The 21,938-nt window shown below is 38.5% G+C and overlaps 1 protein-coding gene across 1 annotated transcript in view; it reads left to right on the top strand.

Annotated features, from left to right (window-relative positions):
- PDSS2 (decaprenyl diphosphate synthase subunit 2) overlaps positions 1-21,938 on the top strand; it is a 122,659-nt gene that overhangs the window by 51,823 nt on the left and 48,898 nt on the right. The window contains exon 3 of the mRNA XM_075046716.1: positions 21,520-21,718. Within this exon, the coding sequence (XP_074902817.1) occupies positions 21,520-21,718 (199 nt within the window). The remainder of the gene's footprint in view (positions 1-21,519; positions 21,719-21,938) is intronic.

Genomic DNA, 21,938 nt, shown 5'->3' with positions numbered 1-21,938 from the left:
TACAAATTATTTTCTTCTCTCTCATGTTTTGCTGCCCTTTTTTTTTTTTTTTGTCATTAGTGCCAGTTTCTAAAATACCCTCTAGTACTGACATCCATTGAGTCAGCTCTGCAGATTTCCTTGGATGCTTGTCAGAGGTTTAAAAAAAAAATAAATTTAAAATCCTTTTTTCACTCAAATCTGCCTGTGCATTCATACTGGTGAATCCTATGGTCATTGACAAGCAAAGACTTTTTTATTCTACCAAACTCAGCAAGTGTGTGTCTGTGTGTGTGTAGAGTGGAATATAGAAAGTACTGTTTCAGATCTGTACTAACACCTGGTAAATCCAGCAAACAGATTGCTGGATTGGTACTATAAATACTGGGCTTTGTCCCTGCTTCTTCTCCTTTGGAATGATGCAGCTGGCCTTTAAAGCTCCAGGAATTAATTGCTTGCAAGGTGAACATGCTTTCTTACAAGAAGAAGGTACTCGCTGGATAAACTTGTCTCTGAATCAGAATTCTTCCTACTGCTTGGAAAAGTGATGGTAATACTATAGTGACAGTGATCATGAACATATACTCCTTTTACTGAGTGTTTTAGTAATGATTTTAGAACCAACATTGATGCTGCTTCCAACAAAAGCCCAATTTAAGAGGAAGTTAGCAGCAGATGCCATCTCCTTGTTATGGTGATGGGTCTTTTGCTTGTCGGGTTCCAGTAGTAATTCTTACTTAAGTGGCCTGGCTACCCTTTTTTGGAGACACTCATACACACACAGGTCACGCAATCTGATTTCACATGCTCTTTGTCATTGTGGCTATGCCAAAGTCATCTTGTTCTCACCTTCTCTAAAGGAACATTGATTTGCAGCTTCAGGGTCTCCAAGAAATACCAGATCTTAACCAGAGGCCTCATTCATCCATTGGTTGCTTTTCCTCTGGAAGTTTCTTTGGTTGCAAAGAAGTCAGGAGGGGGTAGGCATCATTCCTAAGGACAGAGGACATACTGTTCTGTCTCTTTGCAGTTCCATCTAGCTTACTCCTAGCTTTTCTTTGCTAGATATGAAAACAAAGCTTTCCCTTTATTTCTTTCCCATGGGTTCCAAGGAGCTTTACGCCATCTTCAGGGAAAGTTCAACCTTCCATTACCCTCCTTTCAGGGTAAACCAGATGCTGCTGATAGTACCTCTAGGTTCACAGGATAATTCAAGTTGGAAGGGATCTCAGGAGGTCTGTAGACCAATTTCCTGCTCAGGGTCAGTAATGAGGTTAGGCTCATCTAGCTTTCTTTATGAAGGTTAGGTCTTTCAAGAACATAGTCTTTTTCACAAGATGATAATCAAAATGTGTTTTAAACAGATGAGTGAACTTTCTGTCCCCTGCCTGTAGCCTCATGCTCTGCGTTTAATGCTGTAGTTGGTGTGCATTCATGAATATGTAGCTCACAAGAGGCCACAGTGGTGTTGGCATAATCTAGCCTGTTAGGTGTCCTTAAGGTCATTTGAGAGCTGAAATATCCAAAGAACTTTCCATCCCAAGATTTTCAGAATTAGTAATGTGGGCTGTGTCAAGGCCTACTATGAGAACACAAGCATAAAGGTTTTGTCTGTCTTAGGGATACGCCACCAAAAGTCGCTGCGTATTAGCGGGAACACTAGGAATCTCTTGCATTTCTCATAGGTGACAGCTCACCATCTGCAGCTCTATCTCTTCTTTCTCCAAAACCCATGCCATGGCAGGCGTAACAGAGGTGATGCTGTGCTTGTTAGAGCAGTCTTTAATTGCTGTATGCATGAAAGGCAATCAGGCTGCCTCCAGGGAACTGAAGCTATGTGAATGATGATCCTTGGACAACTTCAGTCTGTAAAGCATAGTCAAAAGTGTAGAGGTTATATACAGATTATAGTATGCTTTTGAGACTTGCAGTCTTCACAAATTCACACAAATGGATGTTGGTTTGTTGACTTTACTTCTATATGTGTCTTGGACTGCTGTTGAACTGGGATTTTATGGTTGAGAGGGATCTGAAATGGCAATACTCTGCTTTGTGTATTAGCATAATAGTGTATGAGGTGTGAGCACACCTTCTCTGGAAACTGAGAAAATGTAAAAGGTGTTCCGCTTTGAGTGATAAACAGAATAAATACTCCATGAGGATGTGCACCTTGGGCTCTGCATTCCCCGAGAGCTGCAATTATTGGCAAGTAGCCTCTGCTCTGTCGTGAATGCAACCAAACAGCTGAGAGATGATAGTGCTGTTCTTGACTCAGAAGACTGTCACATCTCCAGTTGGAGTAGACAACTACAAAGTGTAAAGTGCTACCTTCTGGTTTAGGAACAGGTAAATGTTACTCTGGCAAAGGAGGTCTTTTATTCTGTAAGCTGTATCTTCACGTGCTCAGCTCACCAGTAAAGTTTTGCCAGCAAATTCTTTCTACTGTAGACAAGCTTAAAGACATTTAATTTTTAATAATTGTTTAAATGCTTTCCAATTGAAATATAAATATATAATCTATATTTGATTAATTAATAGTTCTATGCAAAGAAATCAGATAGTCTCCCTTTAAAAGGAAGAAATGAAAACGCAAATCCGTTACAAAGCCTCTTGGTTAATAAGCCATGGCAAACATGAGTAAATTTTGGTGAAGGTGAGATTAATTGTATTGTTATAGTGTAAGTGAGACTTAGAGATTGCCTTGACCTGTTTGCTACTAAGTTTTATAAAAGCCTTCTTTCTACCTTGCATGGTGTAGATTTTTCTGTGGGCAAATTCTGTTTGAGAGTTATTGTAAAAGACAAAACTCAGATGAAATAAAATCAAAGAGTGACCATACAAATTATGATTTGGGTACCTATAAACATACAAAGAGCATGAGTGTGTGACTTTTCACCTCATCTTCAGACCTCACGCTTCTTTCAGTTTCTGTACTCTGAACTGTATAGCGTATTAACTTGGGAGATTGGATTTGTCTGTTTCTTGCCTTCATATTTTGAAGTAAGTGATGCCTGACTTTATCATGGACTCCTGTCATGTGAAGACTACTTCCATATTTGTGAGAAGTTTTTTTGGTTTTGGGTTTGGTTGTTTGGTTTTTTTTCCATTACCATTTGTCTGAGTTTACTAGTAAAGGAAAATAAACTAGATTTACTCTGACCTGGTGCAATGCAGAGGGAGTGGCTCTGAACCACAGTTTGGAAGACTTCATGCTGCATTGCACTTATCCCCATCAATGATGTAAATCATGATAGAACATGTTTAAACAAAATAAAAAGCAAGTAATGAGAAAAATTTAGTAAGACCAATAGTGTATGTAGGAACTCAAAACTCAAAGAAGGCAGAGCTTTTTTCTTTTGTCTGGTTTAAGTATTCAAACTGGGAATTTTAGTGCAGAATATCTGTTGCACTTTAAATTCACACTGCCTTATTGCATACAAGCCCTGGGTCTCAGCTGCAGATATTGCAGAGATTAATCTTATTAATGGAACTGCTAATTGGTGTTTGACTTCTAATTATAGTAACAATAGGCCATAACAATCAATCCTCACCTTTACTGGGACACATTAGGACTCTTTATCATAAAAATGATTTCCTTTGGGACTAACTGTACTTATTCCTATCTTCTGGAAGGCTGGCTTTCAGTGAAGGTGCAGTATCCCAACTTGCATGTACTTTGGAAGCCTAGCTAATTAACTGGTAGAGAAAATGCATGGTCCTAAAATAGTCAATATTTAAGTACATTAAGAAGTACAATGCTCTTGACAAAATTATTTGTTTGAAAGATAATGGGAAAAGTATGTCAAAATGTGAGTAGTGGTGTCTTTTATAATCTTTAAGAAATGTATAGTTTTTTTCCTTGATCCTTTGTAGTTTTCCCTTAGCTTTTAGTGAGAGGATATCTAAGCGATTATTCTAAATTATTCTATTTAGTTTTTGCTCTCCAGGATAAATCCTGTGAGATTATTCATCTCATTTATAAGACGAGTCTCAGGAGATGAAAAGCACATACAACTTGATTACATATTCCTATTGATCATCTTCTACACACAACAATAAAAATCAACTCCAAATACAAATCTAACAATATTACTAATTCATTACAACCAGTACTTTTCTTCATCAACTTTTTATTGTTTTTAGCATACACAGCATGTGCAAATACAGCAATTATGTGTTGAATAAAAAAAGGTCCTCTCCTTATGCTGTAGAATAAATCAAAAGACAGTGCATTAAAGCTAATCAAAGAGTGTGCAGAGATATGGCAAATCTTGTTCAAAATCTGTTTAGCACTAGATAGCTGAGCAAGGTATACTCAATATGTATATTACAAAGGGGTTTGTTTCGTTTTTTAAAAAGGAAGTAATTTTTCAGTATCATAGAAAGCACAGTAGGGATGGCTTACCTTGGAGAAACCATAACGCTGCCTGCTGTCCTGTCTGTCTGTCCAGCCCACCCTTTTCCTGGACCTTCCTCCTCCCACTGCTTGTGAAGTGAGTACTGGACTGCCACGATGTGCAGCATAGCATACTAAACCAGAGCAGCACTGATGAAATTCTGGAGTGGGTCAGGAGCAGCTGTGGGAGCAACAGAGTCCTGCCTTCACCCACGTGGGACCTTTTCAAAGAAAGGCCAGATGACCCGTGTTTAACAAGACCTAGCACAGTCTTCCTGGTGCATGGCATCTCCACGCACCAGAGCACTTCGCCAGAGCTGTCCTTTGCTGGTTGCTGTAAAATCTTTCCCTTGCAACAAATTTCTGCTTGAGAACTTCCACATTTTCTTTACAAAAAAAAAAAAAAAAAAAAAAGATAAAATAGTATTTGTGAAGACAAATTTCCAACCATCACCTAAGCACAATCCAGTGCTGTCATGAAAGCACACAACAGCTCTGGGGACTGCTTATCCCTCAGAACTATGATGTCAATATGACCAATTGCTTCACAGCAAGTTCTTAAGTAACTATATCTATGTAATTTATTTGTCCTGCAGTCCCAAAATATCTCCTATGCTTTCCCATCTGTTGAAGTACCAGCTGTCCTCTTCCCAAGCACAACCTATTAACTTCTCCCTTGATAAATTTTACAATGCAATTACGCTATTTCAATACAAATTTCTGCAATACTCGGAAAATTGTAGCAATATGAAGTTAAGTATTACAAGGCGTACTGTAGCAATTAATTTATTTTCTTAATATGACTTAGTACTCTGATACAATGTAACTGAAGATATTACAAAATTTTTCATCTGCTGGGGTGGAGTTGAGGAGGTGGTCTTCATTATACTCCACAAGTATATGTTTATAAAAATATATACTGATCTTTGGCATATTTGGATATGTATGGGGAATATGTTGTTTCTGTAGTGGTAACAGTTTTGGGGTTTTGAGTATGAATAAGAGTGGGCCTGACTGCTAATGAATGGTGCCCTCCTAGTTCAGAAGGTATCCTTTTTTGCTTAGAGTTCATGAGACTGTATAAAGACTGTTCAACATCCATTCTCTTCCACTTGAAATAACAGCATGTTCTGGACCCTGATCACATTATACATTAAGTGAATGAATATTTGTTATCACTTCACTAGTATCTGGCCTTTAACTTTCAGTAGGTTTTCGTGTGGAATTTTACAGCTCTGAGATGCTTCTAAAGTAAACAATAATTTTAAAAAAAAAAAGCAGCATATTATTGTGGGTGGTGTAGACAGGGTATTGTGTTGCTGGACAGAGAAGCTTGATTATTTGTAATATATTCCAATATAAAGGTGGGCATGTGAGTGCATACAGATAGCAGGTAGATAAGGAAAATACAAGGAAAGAGAGAGAAGTTACCACTTATTGTAGTGCTGTAGCCAGGATTGTTCATGGTAATAAATTTTCTTTGTCATGAAAAACAGGAAGAACAGAGGCAAGAGAAGATTGCCTAAGAACCTTTCGTGTGGGGGGGAGTTTGTTGTTATTGTTGTATTGGTTTGTTTTCTTTTTGAAAGTGGGAAGAAAGTGTTCTAAGTTGAATTCTGGAAAAGAATGTCAAATAAAAAATTGCTTATTTCAGAAACTGAATTTTCTACAGGGGCTGACAGCTGGATTGGGAGAAACAAATTTTTTGTCTGATTCCCTTTTAAGTAGACGCTGACTGTGAAATAAAAGTGCATGCTGACATCTTCATATAGTAGGTCTTCATCGTCACAAGCAAAGTGGTTTTCTATTTGATGCAGTAGTGGAAGAGAAATTACTAAGGAACAAAAGCAAGAATTAACCTGATGGAAATGATTCATTAATAAAAATTAATCATCTTTGCAGAAACATTTTCAATGGGCATGAGATCGTATTTCAGTAGATTGAAATGGAGAATATTAGTCCTTGTTATGTTGCGCCTTGGCTGTTAGATTAAGAGGAAAGTTAAATTGTTACTTAAGTTAATAAAAGGTTTTAGGTATGGATGGATTGCAAGACTAGCAAATCCGGATTTGGAGATAATGGTTGCATTCTGAGTTTAAGTTACTAGAAATATGTATGATGACAGTGATCAGTGATTTGAAAAGAGGAATAAGGAGTTGGAGAATTAGTGATAAAGATTTCAAGAACATGAATACAACATGGTTTTCTAACCATGTTGTGTTTGAGACGGTGCTTAGGCACCCAGAGAAATTGGAAAGATGTTTTTTTCTAGGGTTTGCAGCAATTGAAAACTTCTGATCAGCGCTGACAGTGTGATTGTGGAGCACGTTCAGTGCACATGAGATTTTGGGAGCTTGATTGCCCAACACTTGAAATCCATTAAAGTATTTGCAATTGTAGTTTTTAATTTTTCCAAAGACTTGGCCAAACTTGTGTAAATTTTTGTGGAAAGAAGATGTAGCCAAACAAATTATTCATCTAATATTTCCAGAAAGGGAAGAAACATAAGAAAGTTTCAGATACTGTACAGTATTTCTGATTTCCTTCTCATAAATTGTTATGTTTTACCAAAACAGTGTTCTGTGGAAAGCTTACTTCAGTCTCTTATAGCTGAAATTTCATTCTGGCTACTGATACCCATGCAACAAAACCAGTACAAGAAGTTCAGCTAAATTCGTGTGCTGTTCCAGTCAGCAAACTGAATTTTAGCAAAACTATAGCAGTGGCTGCCATCAATAAATGATGATATTTTGTGGACTCGGGTAGGAATTCTACAGAAATTAAGTTCGTTCTCGAAGGTGGTTTATTAGCGTATAGCTGTCTCTCCACCATCACTCACTTGGGGTTAATGTTGCTTGAATTGGTTGATGTCATTTTATCCCTTATATCAATCTGTGTAGATTGAATCATTCTGGGATGAAAGGACTGAAAAATGAAGGCATGAGATTTTGAGATACCTTATAGAACTGCTGTATAAGTAAGGTAAAAATAGATGGAAATTATGCCAATGGTATAATAGTAGATAGGTCTTTTTCATCAAAAGACACATTTTCTCAATATCACACGATACTTGATTTGCATAAAATATATACTAATAATAATGATAAAACTTCACGGACATCAACAGCACCAAATGCTTGTTACTATGCTGATATGGTCCCAGAAGCAGCAGTCGTTGCCTTGCTCCAAAAGGTTTATTATCCTTTCCCTGCTGGCAATTCTGTCAACACACCTGGTGTAAGGGACAAGGTCTCCGAGAAGTCTGCCGTCTCCCTTTAGCTATTAGTCTCGTTCCTTGTACATGGCAGGCAATATCCATCTGCTGCATACTTCTGCTTTGTGAAAAGCAAAAACGTTCCTATAATAAACCATTTTAATATATGGTATTAATGTCCCTATCCAGTTCTGAACATTGAAAGTTCAGGAGGGGAGAGGAGAGCAGGTGTGATAACCATACTTTTAATTGCTGACTAACATAAATGTGGTTACAGCTGTTCAGAATAGGACAGGTTTCCTTGATAGTGAGAGGTATCTGTGGTTGTGCAAGCAGTGTATGTTTTGATTATTCCCCCCCTTCCCCACTGTGAGTTGGATATTTATTGGTATTTCAGAATACAGGGTATGTTTTATATAAGCATGATAAATATATAAATTTTTATATATAAAAGAAACCCCAACCCTATCTGGTACACTGTGTTCTGGTGATTAACATTTTATTTTTAAATGCCTTTTTCCTGTGCAGTTAGACATGTGAACAAGCTATTCTCTTAACAGGACTGCTCATTTATCAGGTGTTCGTTCTTCACTGCATAAAAAAGGTTATCTTCTTTTCTCTCACATAAAAAGGTTCTATGTATTTCAAGTGTCATTAGTAGCAGAGCTTTAATGTCAAGGTTACTGCACCTTAACTTTCAGCAACATTGAATGCAATTATAGACAAACTCTTTAGAGAAACACTTGGAGTGGTAAGTCACACTGGCGGTCTCTGCATAGTTGACAGTACACAGGAATGAGGATTTCTGTTATGTTGGTTCAAACCGTCTCCCTTAGTCATTGCAAATAAAGTGATAGCCATGCTTCAAAGTCTTGGAGGGCCGAAAAACAACTAATATAAGGCCGAGAAACAACTAATATAAGGTAAGAGAAAGTATGGTCTTAAAATTAATTGTTAGTAGCCTGTTTATTCCATTTACCTGCAAGTGAGGCCTTTTATTTCCCTTCCTATCCTTGCAGTTGCTTTTAGTGCAAATATTTAAATATTTTGGTTAAATAAAACACAGAATAGTCAAAACGATTTTTAAACCATCATGTGAAATCTGTTATGGAATAGATGCCTGAGATATAGTTGAAGGATACTTCTTGTTGAGGGCCTATAGAGCAAATCTGGGTAATCCTGGGTGGATGGGCGTCCTGGGTGGTGCCTAGCCATTCCATAAGCAGTCTGGCTGACACATGCTGCCATCATAAGGGAAGGAATCTGGGTCATTTCCGTAACAAAATATGTGATTTTTCTTCATCACTGTGTTCCTTCTGATTTCTGCTTTGGTGACAGCACTGTCATCCAATCCACAAATTAATCCTTTAGTTCATACCTAATCTTTTGATTTTTTTCATCAACATACCTTGTTCAGTTTGAGTTTTACTGTCTTTCCTTGCATTGTGTATCCTACCATCCCATTTTTTACAAGGCCGTGCTACAGCAGCGGTTGCCAAAGCTTTTGATGACCTCTTATCTTGCTTTTTTTAGACTCCTGTTTACAATACCTGCTACTTGCTCACTTCAGTAAGCCAAAAAGAAGACCTTTATGCTAGCTCCATTTTAAACTCTGCTTTTGGCTTGCTCTTCTTCCACCCCATCAGGTTAAAATGTCTTATTTTTACCTTCAGTTTTTAAAAATGTAGTACTGCTGTTTTAAGGAAATGGTGGTGGTTCTGTTCTTTCTAGACCACTGATAGTTGCACAGAGATGGACTTGCTGGCGCTCAGCTTTCTTGGAATTGGCCACTGGTCTTCCATTTTTGAATTAACATTAGAGAATTTAAAGTTACTCTGAATTGTCTGGAAACTTAGCGTGAAAATAACTATGTAAAACTTCTGCATAATGTTTGCTGTGTTCTGCTTACGCCTTTAAATTAGTCTGATGCCCTTCGGGTTTTATAATGAATCAGGGGCTTGCATTTGTTTCATATTTGTTTCATATTTGCTAGTCTCTGCCTGCAAAAATGCCACCTTGTTGGGGTGAGTAGTTTTGTCAGTGATAAAATGAACTGTACAAATGGCAGGTAGTAGAATGAACTTGATGCAAAAATATTATTGATAGAAAACTGTTTACTGTATTTAGTTATCAGAGTACCTGTTTGGTTATCATAGACTTGTATTGCCTGGAATTAATGGAGTTCTTTTTAATTTTGTAAGCTATTTTTTTTTTTTTTTTGAGACCCTATCAAATAAAACATGCTTTTTATCTTTCAAACAATTGCAAAACACGGGTAAGATTTGTTGGCTAGTTTAACTAGGAAATTACCTCGGTGGGATTCCCAAACTGGAGGTGTGCTGTTAACGTTGTTCCATGTTCTTTAGCCACTGACTAAGCATTTGCTGAGGATGCAGGAAATCTAGGTTTGGCTCCCTCAAGTATTTGAAAGGATGCAAATCGCCAGTACTCCTCTGTCTGAATTTTCAGAAAAATCTTCTTCACGCAGGGATATAGGACACCTAGGTCAGGAATACCTGAGTATGTAATGTTTCCTTCCCAGTAACTTTGTGGAGCAGAAACTGGAGTCCAGGTGTCCCACCTTTCTCTCCTGGAGACTGACTGACTTCTTTTTTTCCACTCTTTTGCCATCTGGCTGAATGAATAATTCAACATTTTGTGTAACGGCAGAATAGCTCAGCAGGAGTGGCCGAGGAAGGAGGTTTAAGGATACCCTGGCCTTGTGAGCCGGGTGGCTGCCTGATGCGAGACCCAGATTTCCAAGAGCTGCTCTGCATGCTTCAGAAGAGGAGCTTGGACTGACAAGCTGGTTCTCTGCAGTCGTGTAGTTAGGTGGCACGTCCAGTGCTCGAGTCCTCCCTCTCTCTCACAGTTTTTTGACTTCCAAATGCTCGCTGTTGGAGTTTGGGGGACACTGGGATGTTTTTAAGCAATAAATGTATCCTTGCTTGTGCTGACAAATTTTCATATTTGCCCCGTTAACATCTTTTCACCCACATAACACGGAGTTTGCTCTTTTAAAATAGGCTATCTTTCTTCATGGCAAATGACAGTGAATTTCATTCTTTTTAGTATCCTGTGTTAGATAATAGGTGAGAGAATAATAGATTCCAGAGACCTTTGATCCACCATTACTGTAAAATAAAAATACAACTTAATTTTTTTTCCCTCTGACCATAATGATTTTAACCTTGTGTACTAATTTGAATGGGCTTGTGGGGGCAGAGTCTTAAATGAGACACAAATGAAGGAAAAATTGCTAATGCTGCCACTGTATATCTAATGAGCACTGGGTAATAAACCATAACCTCTTCAACATTTCTGTGGAAAATGGTGTGATTATTTTGGATGGCTGGCCCTTTGTGTATGGCTCATTACCATCTGGCATAATGTGTATTGATATAGCCTGTAATTGTCAACTCTTATTTGACATGCTGCCTTTAATAAATATGACTTGCATGGCTAGAACCCCCTCATGTTTATATGGAAAACTGTAATTAAAGAAAATATTTATACTTAGGTAAAATACACACCCTTATATACATAAAACAATTTTGTAGATGATCTCTGTTTTTCTTTATCTTCTGTTCTTTGTGGGAATACTTGTATGCATTCCCAGGTTAGTATAGCGCCAAATACATTGCATCACCAATGTGGATACCTAAATGTGTGCAGACAGACATGAATCCCGAACGTAGGTTGTTTCTTCTTGCAGAACTTGCCTAAAATGAATTTTGAAATGTTTATTCTCTATGTGCTGTAAGATAGAATTCATATACCTGTGGTAATAGAACAGGTTCCCAGCCTGCTGGTGGCTTTGGATGCTCCTGTGCTGAGAATGGGAGGTAACTGTAGTGGGCAAAGTGACTCTGGTTTTGATGTTTCTCCTGAATAAGGTGGCTGAAGTAAATGCATTTGGAAATCCCAACGCTGAAAGCATCTATACCCCCTTAAAAGAAAATGGGCATCTGGCCAATATTAAGTTTTCAAATACAGGGACCAACATGATCTGCTGCCAAATCTAAGTTTTCTTTTGTTTATTTTCTGAAAAGTTTCCTTCCCTTGGCTTTACGGTTCGTGAATACATGAATAACTAAGAGACATCGTTTTGATAGTCAGATTGGCTTGCATTACAAAACAGGCCACAGGATTTCCCCAACTTTAATCAGCTTTAATACTTGTGCTTAAATGGGATTTCATCAGGTGTTAACCTTCAATTGTGCCATTGTTGGAGAGTCCATCATTGCTCTTTGTAATAGATTTTGGAAAGTGCCTTCACCTTACTCCTTCTCTGGATTTGCTTAGGTTGAAGCTACTGGATCTTATTTTATCTTTGCTTTATAATCTGAGTATTTTCTTCTCTTGAATTTGTTTTCTGTAGTGTAGATAGTTAAACTTTCTTTAAACGGCTGTGACCAAGTCAATCTACAGATTCAGTATCAGCCTTCTCCTTACATTAAATAGACAAATTGAGAAACTAAATCTGTTTTCCTTACTCTGGTTGTTAGTTTGACTCTTCTCAACTTTTTCCTGGTTTCCCAAATTCTTCCTGAATGAAGTTTCCCGGTAATGATTTTTACTGGCATCAGAAACCCAGGGTTGACAGAAACACTACTTTTGCTAGTATTCTTCCCTTAATCATCAGTGGATCTTATTAGCCTTTTTGACCACAGTGGTATCTTAGCTGGTTATCTGGGATGATCTGTTTCTTCACCCCCCTTCCACCCTTTTCCAAACCTTGAGTGTTTTCTTCCCCAAAGAGTCCCTAGTCCTGTATGTATATTGTCTGCTTTTTATAATTCTAGCTGAGATCTTTTGATTGATCTTTTTTTGCAGTGCATATTTTTACTTGAGTAAAGCATATTGAACCAGCTCAGTTGACTCTGTTGAGGATGATTTGTTCTCTTTGCTGTTTATCAGCTATGTCATTCCTTTTCTGTTGCCTTCTCTCCTGAGTGCAAGTTCTCTGGACCTACTAACTGTAAAATCTTAACCCCTGCTGCTGTTTATGAGCATTATTATTGGCTAGAAGATATTTATATCTGATTGTGTAAATACATTGCTAAAAATATAACAGGTTTTCTAAAATCCCTTGCCTTTATGTTACGTTTCTGCCCAACCTTATCTAATGCACCAATGCAGTTCTTAAAATTCATCTTGGCTTTGAGGGTTTTTTAGCATATCCTCTTTAAATTGCCTTTGCCCAGCTCCCTGTCCATTTCGGCATTTTCGTGTTCATTCCTTTATCAGTTTTCTTCCTTGCCTAGTTTCTCTGATTTGCATTTGTTGCTATCAGTTTTCCAGTTTGAGCTAGAGAGGGAAGGAATTATAGCTGGTTTGGCTTTGTCTAAGCCACAATTTTTGGGCTTTTTGTTTTGTTTTTAATCAGTTTAGTCTTTTTAACTGGGGAATTGTGGCTTTTTGGTCATATAGCAAAATATTCTTGAATAGTTTCCAAAAAGTATTCACATTTTTCTGTTTATCTGATTCAGCTTGTTTTATCCTTGAAAAGATCACTTACGTATAATATTACATGCTTCCGAATATTGTATGTCATATTTGTAAAGAATGTTTGTATACTGGTTTTGAGTATATTGTTTTCATATAACAAGTGTATTGATCACATTCACTTGTACCTAAATTCTTAGTTCTGATATGAACTTTTTGTAGCAAATTAAATTTTTAATAGAGAATTCAAGTTGAATGCGACATTTCTTGAGCTAGGAAATTTCCTTTTAGAAATTCAAGCTAGTGATGATATATTATATTGCTAATATACATTATTCAGAGTATTAAGTATTCTCATGTAATATCTGCATCATTATTTACTAAATGAGAGAAGTAGGTCTTTAGAGAAGTAAACAGCTCTTGTTATGACTTGATGTAGTGTTTGATATGGTCTACATAGCTGTTAATATAATCTATAGTGGGCACCAACTAGAATTTCAGCTTGCCTTTTATTTATTAGGAGTTTAAGTCTTAATAATTGCCTTATAAAAAGACAATATTGCATTTGACAGCTTTACTTCATTTTGGAAATGTGAATCCTCCCATAGGGATAGTCAGTGATTTTAAGATGGGAATTATAGTATGTGATTTTAATAATGTCAAATTTTAATAAATTTGACAATATACTTATAAATGAGTAGCTCTAATTTTTATTACTGATTTTTTTAGCATCAGTGTTCAAGTAATCCAAGAAATCTTTTTCCAGATATCTTAGTAATTTTTTCTTTACATCTTCAGATGAATACTCTTGGTTTTTCCTTTGGTTGATTAGTTACGCTAAGCTAGCCAGCCCTTCTTTAAAAAAAACAAAAAACAAACAAAAAGAAACCACCATAAAACCTAAACTGTAAAGCCACTTTTTTTTAACAATACTTATGTAGTACCAGCTCATGTCTAGAGTCTACTTTTCTTCTCTAGCAGTGTAGAAAGGGTCTCTGAGAAAAGGAAGAGTAATTGATGTCTCCCTTTTTAACACTTTCTAGTGCTTATGAAATCTGTAATAACTGAAGTAAGATGCAAAGCTATTTAAGTTTTTCATGTCATTGTCTATGGCACTTAAAAAACACACCTAGGCTTGCCACCACGTCTCACATCTGAGCAATACAAATGTTCTTTTAACACCTGTCCCTTGCAGAATGTCCTTTGCATCCCGCTCGCTATCGAAGTCCTAATGTGACAAGATTTGTCTTTACAGCGAGTGTATCTGGCTTCTTTCTTACCTTGTCAGCCCAGCCCGCCTGCTCCTCATCTGTTCATACAGCTGGATGGTCACTGGTTTTCTGGATCTTACAACAGTTAGATACTTCTTACTGTGCAGGCTTCCTCTTGATGTTCTCTTCTTTATTGGGCCCAACCTGCATGTCTGCCTCCAAGTCCTGGAAAACATCAGTTTGACTTATTGATTCTGGTGGTATTTTTCTTCTGGCTTCTCTGATTAACCCTTTCTCTTTTTTAAAGTGAACTTGATGTAGTGATTCTTACCAGATCTTTGTCTAGATTGTCTCACCTGCTTGCCAGAATTGCTGCTTTTGCTTCCAGGCTGGGAATATTTTTCTTTTAGCCTGTGCAATTTGAAAGGGGAATTGCCGTGATGGTGCCATCCGGCACAAGAAAAATGTGCTGTCCTCTAGGTTGTGGTCACTATTACTTTGCTGGCCGCTCATGCCAAATATAGGAGTAAGCCAGACAGAGCCTACAGACTCTGAAGTTCACTGGTTAGGGCTTAATTTTGGTGGGAGATGATGATGCAAATGTGGATCGCTTGCAGTCCGGTGCAGGCAGCTGGCTCCAAGGCTTGAGGGCTCCCAGGTATGCTGCAGTGACACGGTGGTGGCCGGCTTTGCGCATCAGTGGCACTAGTTGGAAACTAATGCAAGTTGGTTAACTTTCGTGTTGCTGTCTGGAGTACAAAGTGGGCATTGGTTGTTCTGTGGTAGACCTAAATTAATTATCAGGGAAGTCAAGACTGCCAAACCCCTTCTTCATAATTCCTGCATTAAGAAAAGGAACAGGACCCTGACTTTAAGTGCCCCTCTCCCCCCCTGCCGACCACCCACAATGCTAAGGGAAACTGGCTTGCTGAATTCAAGTGAACATCTGCCCACTAAAATCCAGAAAACATTTTCAAATCCCTTAATGGGCTGAGGGAAGAGCTTACTGACACAAATCAGGGGGAAAAGAAATTAAGCAATATTCAGTGGGGGGGAGATACAGTATGAAAACGCAAGATCTTTTCAGGATTAAAGAAGGAAGAATACATGAAGGAGGATAGGTAGAAGTTTTACTTCAAAAAATTTGTGATGCTAGGAAGGGAAGGAGATGAAAGAGGTAAGATATGTAGCCAGTTTAAAAACAAATTGACAGGAATGCAATTAAACAGCATATTCAGTAAACTTCGTAGAATTGATGTGTTTCAACTTCATTTATCCCTCAGGTGGAAGATGCCACTACAGTAGCTTAGTGACCAAGGTAGGAGGAACCACAGAAGTCTTAGTCTCTGACCTTGTTAAAGGATAACAGTGGGTAGATATTTTCTGCTGGATAACAGATACATGAGTCATGGTCATGCAGTGAATATTTGGTGCTGTTCTTAAGTCTGCTGCTTTTTCCTGAATGTTTTTCCTGTTAGTGAAACCGCAGCACCTGCCATACATATTGACTGGTTTAAACACCTCACCCCACCCTTTAATTTCTTGTAAAAGAGGCTATACACAGGAGATGAGAATGAGTCTTTCCATCACCATGATGCTGTTTATTACTCACTATACATTGTTCCTTTAATAGTGGTTTTATTAACCATGGTGTTGACTTTGACAGGTGAATGGAAAAAATTGCTGTAAAAGTTGCTGCCCTTTCCTGCTGTGTAACTAAGTGGGTTGTCTTGGTGCAGCACAATGACTAGAGCATAGAGGATCAAACTGAATTTAGTGTATGCACCTTCTTGTCTTTACAAAAGTTTTTCTTTCTGTTCGTTGGTCACAGAAAAAAAGTGAAATCAGATACCAAGTTCTGCCCAAATACATTGTTAGCGCTTAAGATTATTACTTTAACTCTTTAATTAATGCTTTTTTATATGTAATTTTCCACTAAAGAACTATGTCATTTTTCAGATTCATAGTTATATATAGATTATCATAGTTGTCACTAAAATGGAATGGATGCTGGTATTTTTTTTTATGTATTTATTTTTTAAAAAATCCTACATGTAAGGCTTTTCATCCAAATTAATCCTTTGTTTATTGAAGGGAAACTATTGGATTGACAATCACAGAGAAAATGTTCAAATCTTGGGCGTATACTGTTAGTTCCTTTAATTCAAAGGTTCAATGATAAGAGTTCTTACAGAATTTTTGATCTATCAATTCCATTGTCTTTGTTCATTGCAGTTGCTTCCACTGCTGAAAATTTTAGAATATGGATTTTTAGTGGCTAATTTAAGTCTTTGGTCTATTTTGGTGAAAGATTATGCCTACTATTAACATTTTAAATTATTAAATGGTTCTTTGAATAACCTATCATCCTTTGAGAGGGCCAGTGTAGTTCTAATAGTTAGCTGATAATGAAAGGTAAACTGACTCAAGCCTTCTTGCTGTTACTGAGAGCTTGAGTTTCCATCACAAATACTACAGAGGAGTATTTAAGCTGAAGTACTCTTGTTCGCAGCAATACAGTTGTGCTATTTAATGTTTCTATTTTATCATATGTTTTGTAAAATGCTATTATTTCTTTTTAGAGTAGGACTTGAAATTAGGGACTGAAGTCACTTTCAGGGACTCTTAAAGAAATTGTACTGGCTTATGTTTCGTAGCTGCAAGTCCTTAAAGATAACGCAAACAACAAAGAGGGTATTCAGGATGCCAGGAAGGAAAACTGCAAAATTAATTTTAAAAAGTTCCATAGGAAATTTACTATCAAAACCTATTTTGTTTCCACAGGATTTTGTTGCAATATTTTGCCAATCCCTCTTACCATCTCATGCAGTTTTGTGTGGGCTTTAAAATTTGTGTTGAATTCTGCATGAGATGTTCATCTCCATAATAAGACCATTAATAACAGTGAAACTGTGATGAGGCAGACTCCAAGGCATACAAATAGGAAATGTTAATCCAAAACGAAACTGTGAAATGCATTTCTTGAGATAGAAGCATATTTGCAAAGTTTTTCTGTTAGTTTTTTATTTTTGTCTGTAGATGTGGTACCCATATGAGTGTGGGGTTTCTACAAAACCTGCATTCCTTACTTTGGTGTCCCAGCAGCAGGATGTTGCAGCTACTGCGGTAGTTTATAACGGCATATATACCCTTATAAAAGATTTCTTGAAGTCTGCTCAGTAGTTTATCAAAGTTCCCCAAAATGTACTTGAATGTCAAAGATCTCTGTGCCTTCATCGGAGGAGGGGAGCAAAGAGGAAGAATAGAAATTGCACTTGTTTTACTTGTTGCAGGATCTAATTGTTTATTTAACTTATTTTTTGCATTTTTCTAGTATTTTCCTGCAACCTGGTGTTTCACAGTCCTAGAGTCAATATAGCTCCAATGGACCTTGCTGAAGAGTTTTTTAATTGCTTGTGAAGTTAAGTGTTTCCTTTGTACTTTCCAGGATGACATTTACAGCTTGAGGAGCTCATAATCTAAGGGATACTTTATAGCAAGCATTTTACAGAGATTTAGGTTGGGTATACTGGTACTAAAAGTGCAGGAACAAGGAGTCAAGAGCCGAAGGACAAGAGGCAGCTTACATGCTGCTCCCTTTCACATGCCACAGGCCAGAAGAGTCTGTGAGTTAAGATTTTCATGAAGTAAAGAGTAGAGCAAAAGAAGAAAGCCAAGAACAAGTCTGAGGATCTTACAAAGACTGGAAGAGGGGGGAAAAAAGTATTCACTGAAGTGGTAGATAGTTGGCTTGAAAGGGTAATGAGCCAGTATGTCCTGTTTACAGAAACACAGGTTGTGGAGTCTCCATCCTTGGAGATATTAAAAAGCCGCCAGGACGTGGTCCTGGGCAACTGTCTCTAGGTGGCCCGGCTTGAGCAGCGGGCATGGACCAGATGATGTCTAGAGGTCCCTGCCAACCTCTACCATTCTGTGATTCTCTTAGTTGAGGAGGGGAGCAGGAAACTGTGTTTCACAATAAACTCTACTTAAATAATGCACCTAACAGTGAAACTTGTGCCTGTTTGACTGTGACCCACCAAAACTTCTTAGTAAGGTCCCCCAGGTACTGTCCAAGCCTCTGTACCATCCTCTTTGGAGCAACCATTCCTGCATGTGGGTTGATTTTTGGAAGGGGAGAAACAAAAGGTGATTAGGGCATGTGTAGAGCTCAAAACAGTATCTCTCAAAACATGATGCCTGTAAGTGGGGTCTCTGGAGCATTTGGTGGTGGTTTGCAGGGAGTTCTTGCTTTGGAGGTGAAGGCCATGGAAGTAGGTTAGCGTTAGGTGAAAGAGCTTTCCCAGTTCTTAGCCTGCTTTCATTTAGGAACTTTGGGTGTTTTAAAAAAGTTGACTGTTTTCTCAGTCCTACCTTGCTATGGTAGGTAGTTCTTGCAGCAACCACTTCTTTGTTGTGTGAATGTGGGCTCTGGAGCAGGAGCAGGGTGGAAGCAGTAGGAGTTCGTAATCCCATTGCCCTGTTGCTTCTGCTTTTGTACTCTGTCGTATGTTGTTGTTCTAAAGCTTAGCATTGCATAAACATTATTTTTTTGTATTTCGGGATTAGTTGCCTTCAAGTACAAGATTATTTAATCACTCAGTTGTACTTCAGATCGAGAAAGCTGCATATAGTGTTGCTTTAGCTATTCAATACCGGCTTCATTACAGTGGTTTTGGGGGTTGTTGGTTTTTTTTTGTTGGATGCTGGCCTTTACAAAGTCATGTCAAGAACCTTCCTGTATGCTTAGCAGCGCTGTGGACTTCTTATTGCGCCTTGGTATTATGGAGGTTACCACAAAAAAAGTTAAGAAATCTATTGCCTGGGATTTCTGCAGTAGCTCTGGTTCTTATATTTTTAGTTTGCTAGAGAGAGAGGGTGGAAGAGCAGTGTATAAGATGAGAATTAGACGCAGATTATCTGCCTAATATGGTTGTCGTTAGTACAAATAATATGAATACCGTTTGGAGAACAAACGGATTATAGAAAAAGAAATGAAAACGTCCAGATCCTGAGCATTTGGAAAGCATGACACTGATGTATTTGTGTAACCTTTTCATGAAGAGCGATGCTGAAGTCAAAGAGGGGATTTTGATTTCCTTCATTAAAAGCTTATTAAATGAAGAAATAGGACAGTCGTTGTTTTGCTTCAATAGTTGGGGGTCACAGAGGCGGGCCTGATCTCCTCAGGATATTAATGCCTGCTTTCAGCTGGGGGAAATGAGCCGTCGCTTGAGTTAGCTGCAGCTTTATGTGCTCGTCACTAGGGATCCCCATATGTCCTGGGATCTGCGGCAGTCGGAGATGGCAGAGCTCGGCAGCAGGGAGCAGAGGGCTCTCATTGCTATTCCGAACAGGTAGCTCGGCTCAATCTGCCCAGAGCAAGTCTGTTTAATGTTGATCAGCTGTCCATCTGATAAACCGAATTGATATGGACATTTCCTCCAAGGGCTGCCCTGACAATGACAGCAGGAGCACGGGGATGTCTTGTTAGTCTTTTTCTCGGAGCTTGAAATTTTATTAACCCTTTGTTAGAGCCGAGCCAAGCATGGTTGCAATACTACGGCTGGAGGTTGTGTGCGTTTCTCCCTTGCCTCTTCGAAAAACCGCATCAACCTTCGGTTTTGTTGTCTACATGCAGAATGGCTAGCTGTTTTGTTTGCAGATTGTTTTTCTCTCCATGGGGCAAAAATTGTGAATTATAAAGGTAGCTTTTAAAACAGCTTAGGCTTTTTGTGTGACAAAATACGTTGGAACTTCTGTTTATCCTCTGCCCCCAGCTTGTCTACCTTTTGCATGCCTGCCCAGGCTGTGTGGCTCTACTAGCTCTTCTCTCTTGCTAATTGGCACAGATCACTGGCCTGAAACAATTGCTGCTGGGGCTCTTCACGGGTCAGATATATTGGGGGCAGAAGGTTACTTTAGATTAATATTGTTCCGGGCAGTTGCAACACATCTGCACTGTCCAGAGGAAACAGTATTAATTTACTCAGTACTATGCTGGTACTGAGACAGAATCTAACCTGAGCGTATATCAGCGGGTATACGTGTATGTGAAGGTATGGAGCAGTTTGGTTGCTCAGTGGATCAGTGCCTGGCTGCTTTTGAATAAGCACAGGGAGCATAACATGCCTTTGTGCTCAGCTGCAATTTAATTTGAACTTTAAGGCCTTTTAGTCATCTGTCTAGTTGAGGGCATGCATTGCCCTCATGACATAAAGGGAACTGCTTGAGTCTGAAAAGATGTGAATTTGCTGAAGATTGGGGAGAGGGGGGCTATGTGTATCTAGGTTTGCAGCATTAAGAGGATGCTCCAGTCCATTGCTCTGTTCCTCCCTCCCCTTGCCGCTGCTCAGTTATGTCTCTTCATTGCCCTTTTGTAGTTCTGAGCTAAGGTGACATCTCTGGGCTCCTTGGAGTGACAGTCACTAACTATTGGGAGCTACAGGGTTGAATTCTGGGAGGAGGGGAGGAGAGGGCTGTGCTAATGACTCTTTTCATGCCTTTTCCAAAAAAATGAAAAATAGGGGGCAAGCCTCTATGGGATAATCTCTGTGGCAAGCCTCTCACAGGGATTTGAAACCCCTAAATTCAGAATGTAGCATACTGTGTGTTGGAATAAGAAGTGATTTGTAAACCTATCCAAATAAAATTGGGTCTGCCCCTTTGCTGGACAATGGCCTTTGCTTCTTAAGACTAAAACAACCAGTGAAATATCATTAGTACACAGTTTTTAAATGTTCAGCTGTTTCTCCTTCCCCCCCTGCACCCTCCCCCCTTGGTATTATTGAACTGCAAGGTATCCTGTTATTAATTTAACTCTAATTTGAGCAGTCATTGACTGCAGCATTCTTATGGTGTTCAGATCGGCTTGCTCGTGACTCCCCTGCTGATATGCCCTTTGTTCCTTCCCATCAGTACTTTCTGCTTGGCATTTTCCTCATGTCAGTGTCCCTCAAGCTTCTACAAGACAAAACGAAAAAAGAAAGCACCATGAGGACTGTATTGATTACTTAGCTTTATTTTGTGAAAGAATTCAAACAAAGGGCAGCCTTCCTCCAAATGGAACCTGTGGTACCTGTGGCTTACCTGGAAACAGTTAATGATAGTTCTCTGTGCTTAACACTTCCCAGTTGTGGCTTCTAGAAGTACGTAGAAGAGCTACATGATAATTCATAAAATATCTGTTTAGCACATGTGGTTGGCTCCCCCCAAGAATCTGTATTTTATGCATAGCATCAAAAACAATTGTACTTTTTGTTTGCTTTCAGTCAAAGAAGTCTGGCTGAGATTACGGAACTGATCCACACTGCCTTTCTGGTGCATCGTGGCATAGTGAATATTGGTGAGCTCAAGTCCTGTGACGGCCCACTGAAGGATATGCAGTTTGGAAATAAAATGGCTGTTTTGAGTGGAGATTTTCTTCTAGCAAATGCTTGCACAAGCCTTGCACAGCTGCAGAATACCAAGGTAAAAAGAAAAAAATTCTTATACTGCCAGAGCAAGTAACTATTAAAGAATCTTCCGAAAGAGAGGCGTTTTAAGAAATAAGCAGTTATGATATGTATGTATATATGGAGCATCCTTTAAAAATCAGCATACTTACATTATGGCTGTAGATGGATTGACAGGCTGCTGCTGCTGTGAACATGTTTACCACTGTCCTGTAGAATTACTGTGGTGAGGCCTT

Source organism: Buteo buteo, chromosome 15 (genome assembly GCF_964188355.1).
Source record: "Buteo buteo chromosome 15, bButBut1.hap1.1, whole genome shotgun sequence".
NCBI lineage: Eukaryota > Metazoa > Chordata > Aves > Accipitriformes > Accipitridae > Buteo > Buteo buteo.
The sequence above is the reverse complement of the archived record's forward strand: the minus strand, read 5'-3'. Positions and strand labels throughout refer to the sequence as shown.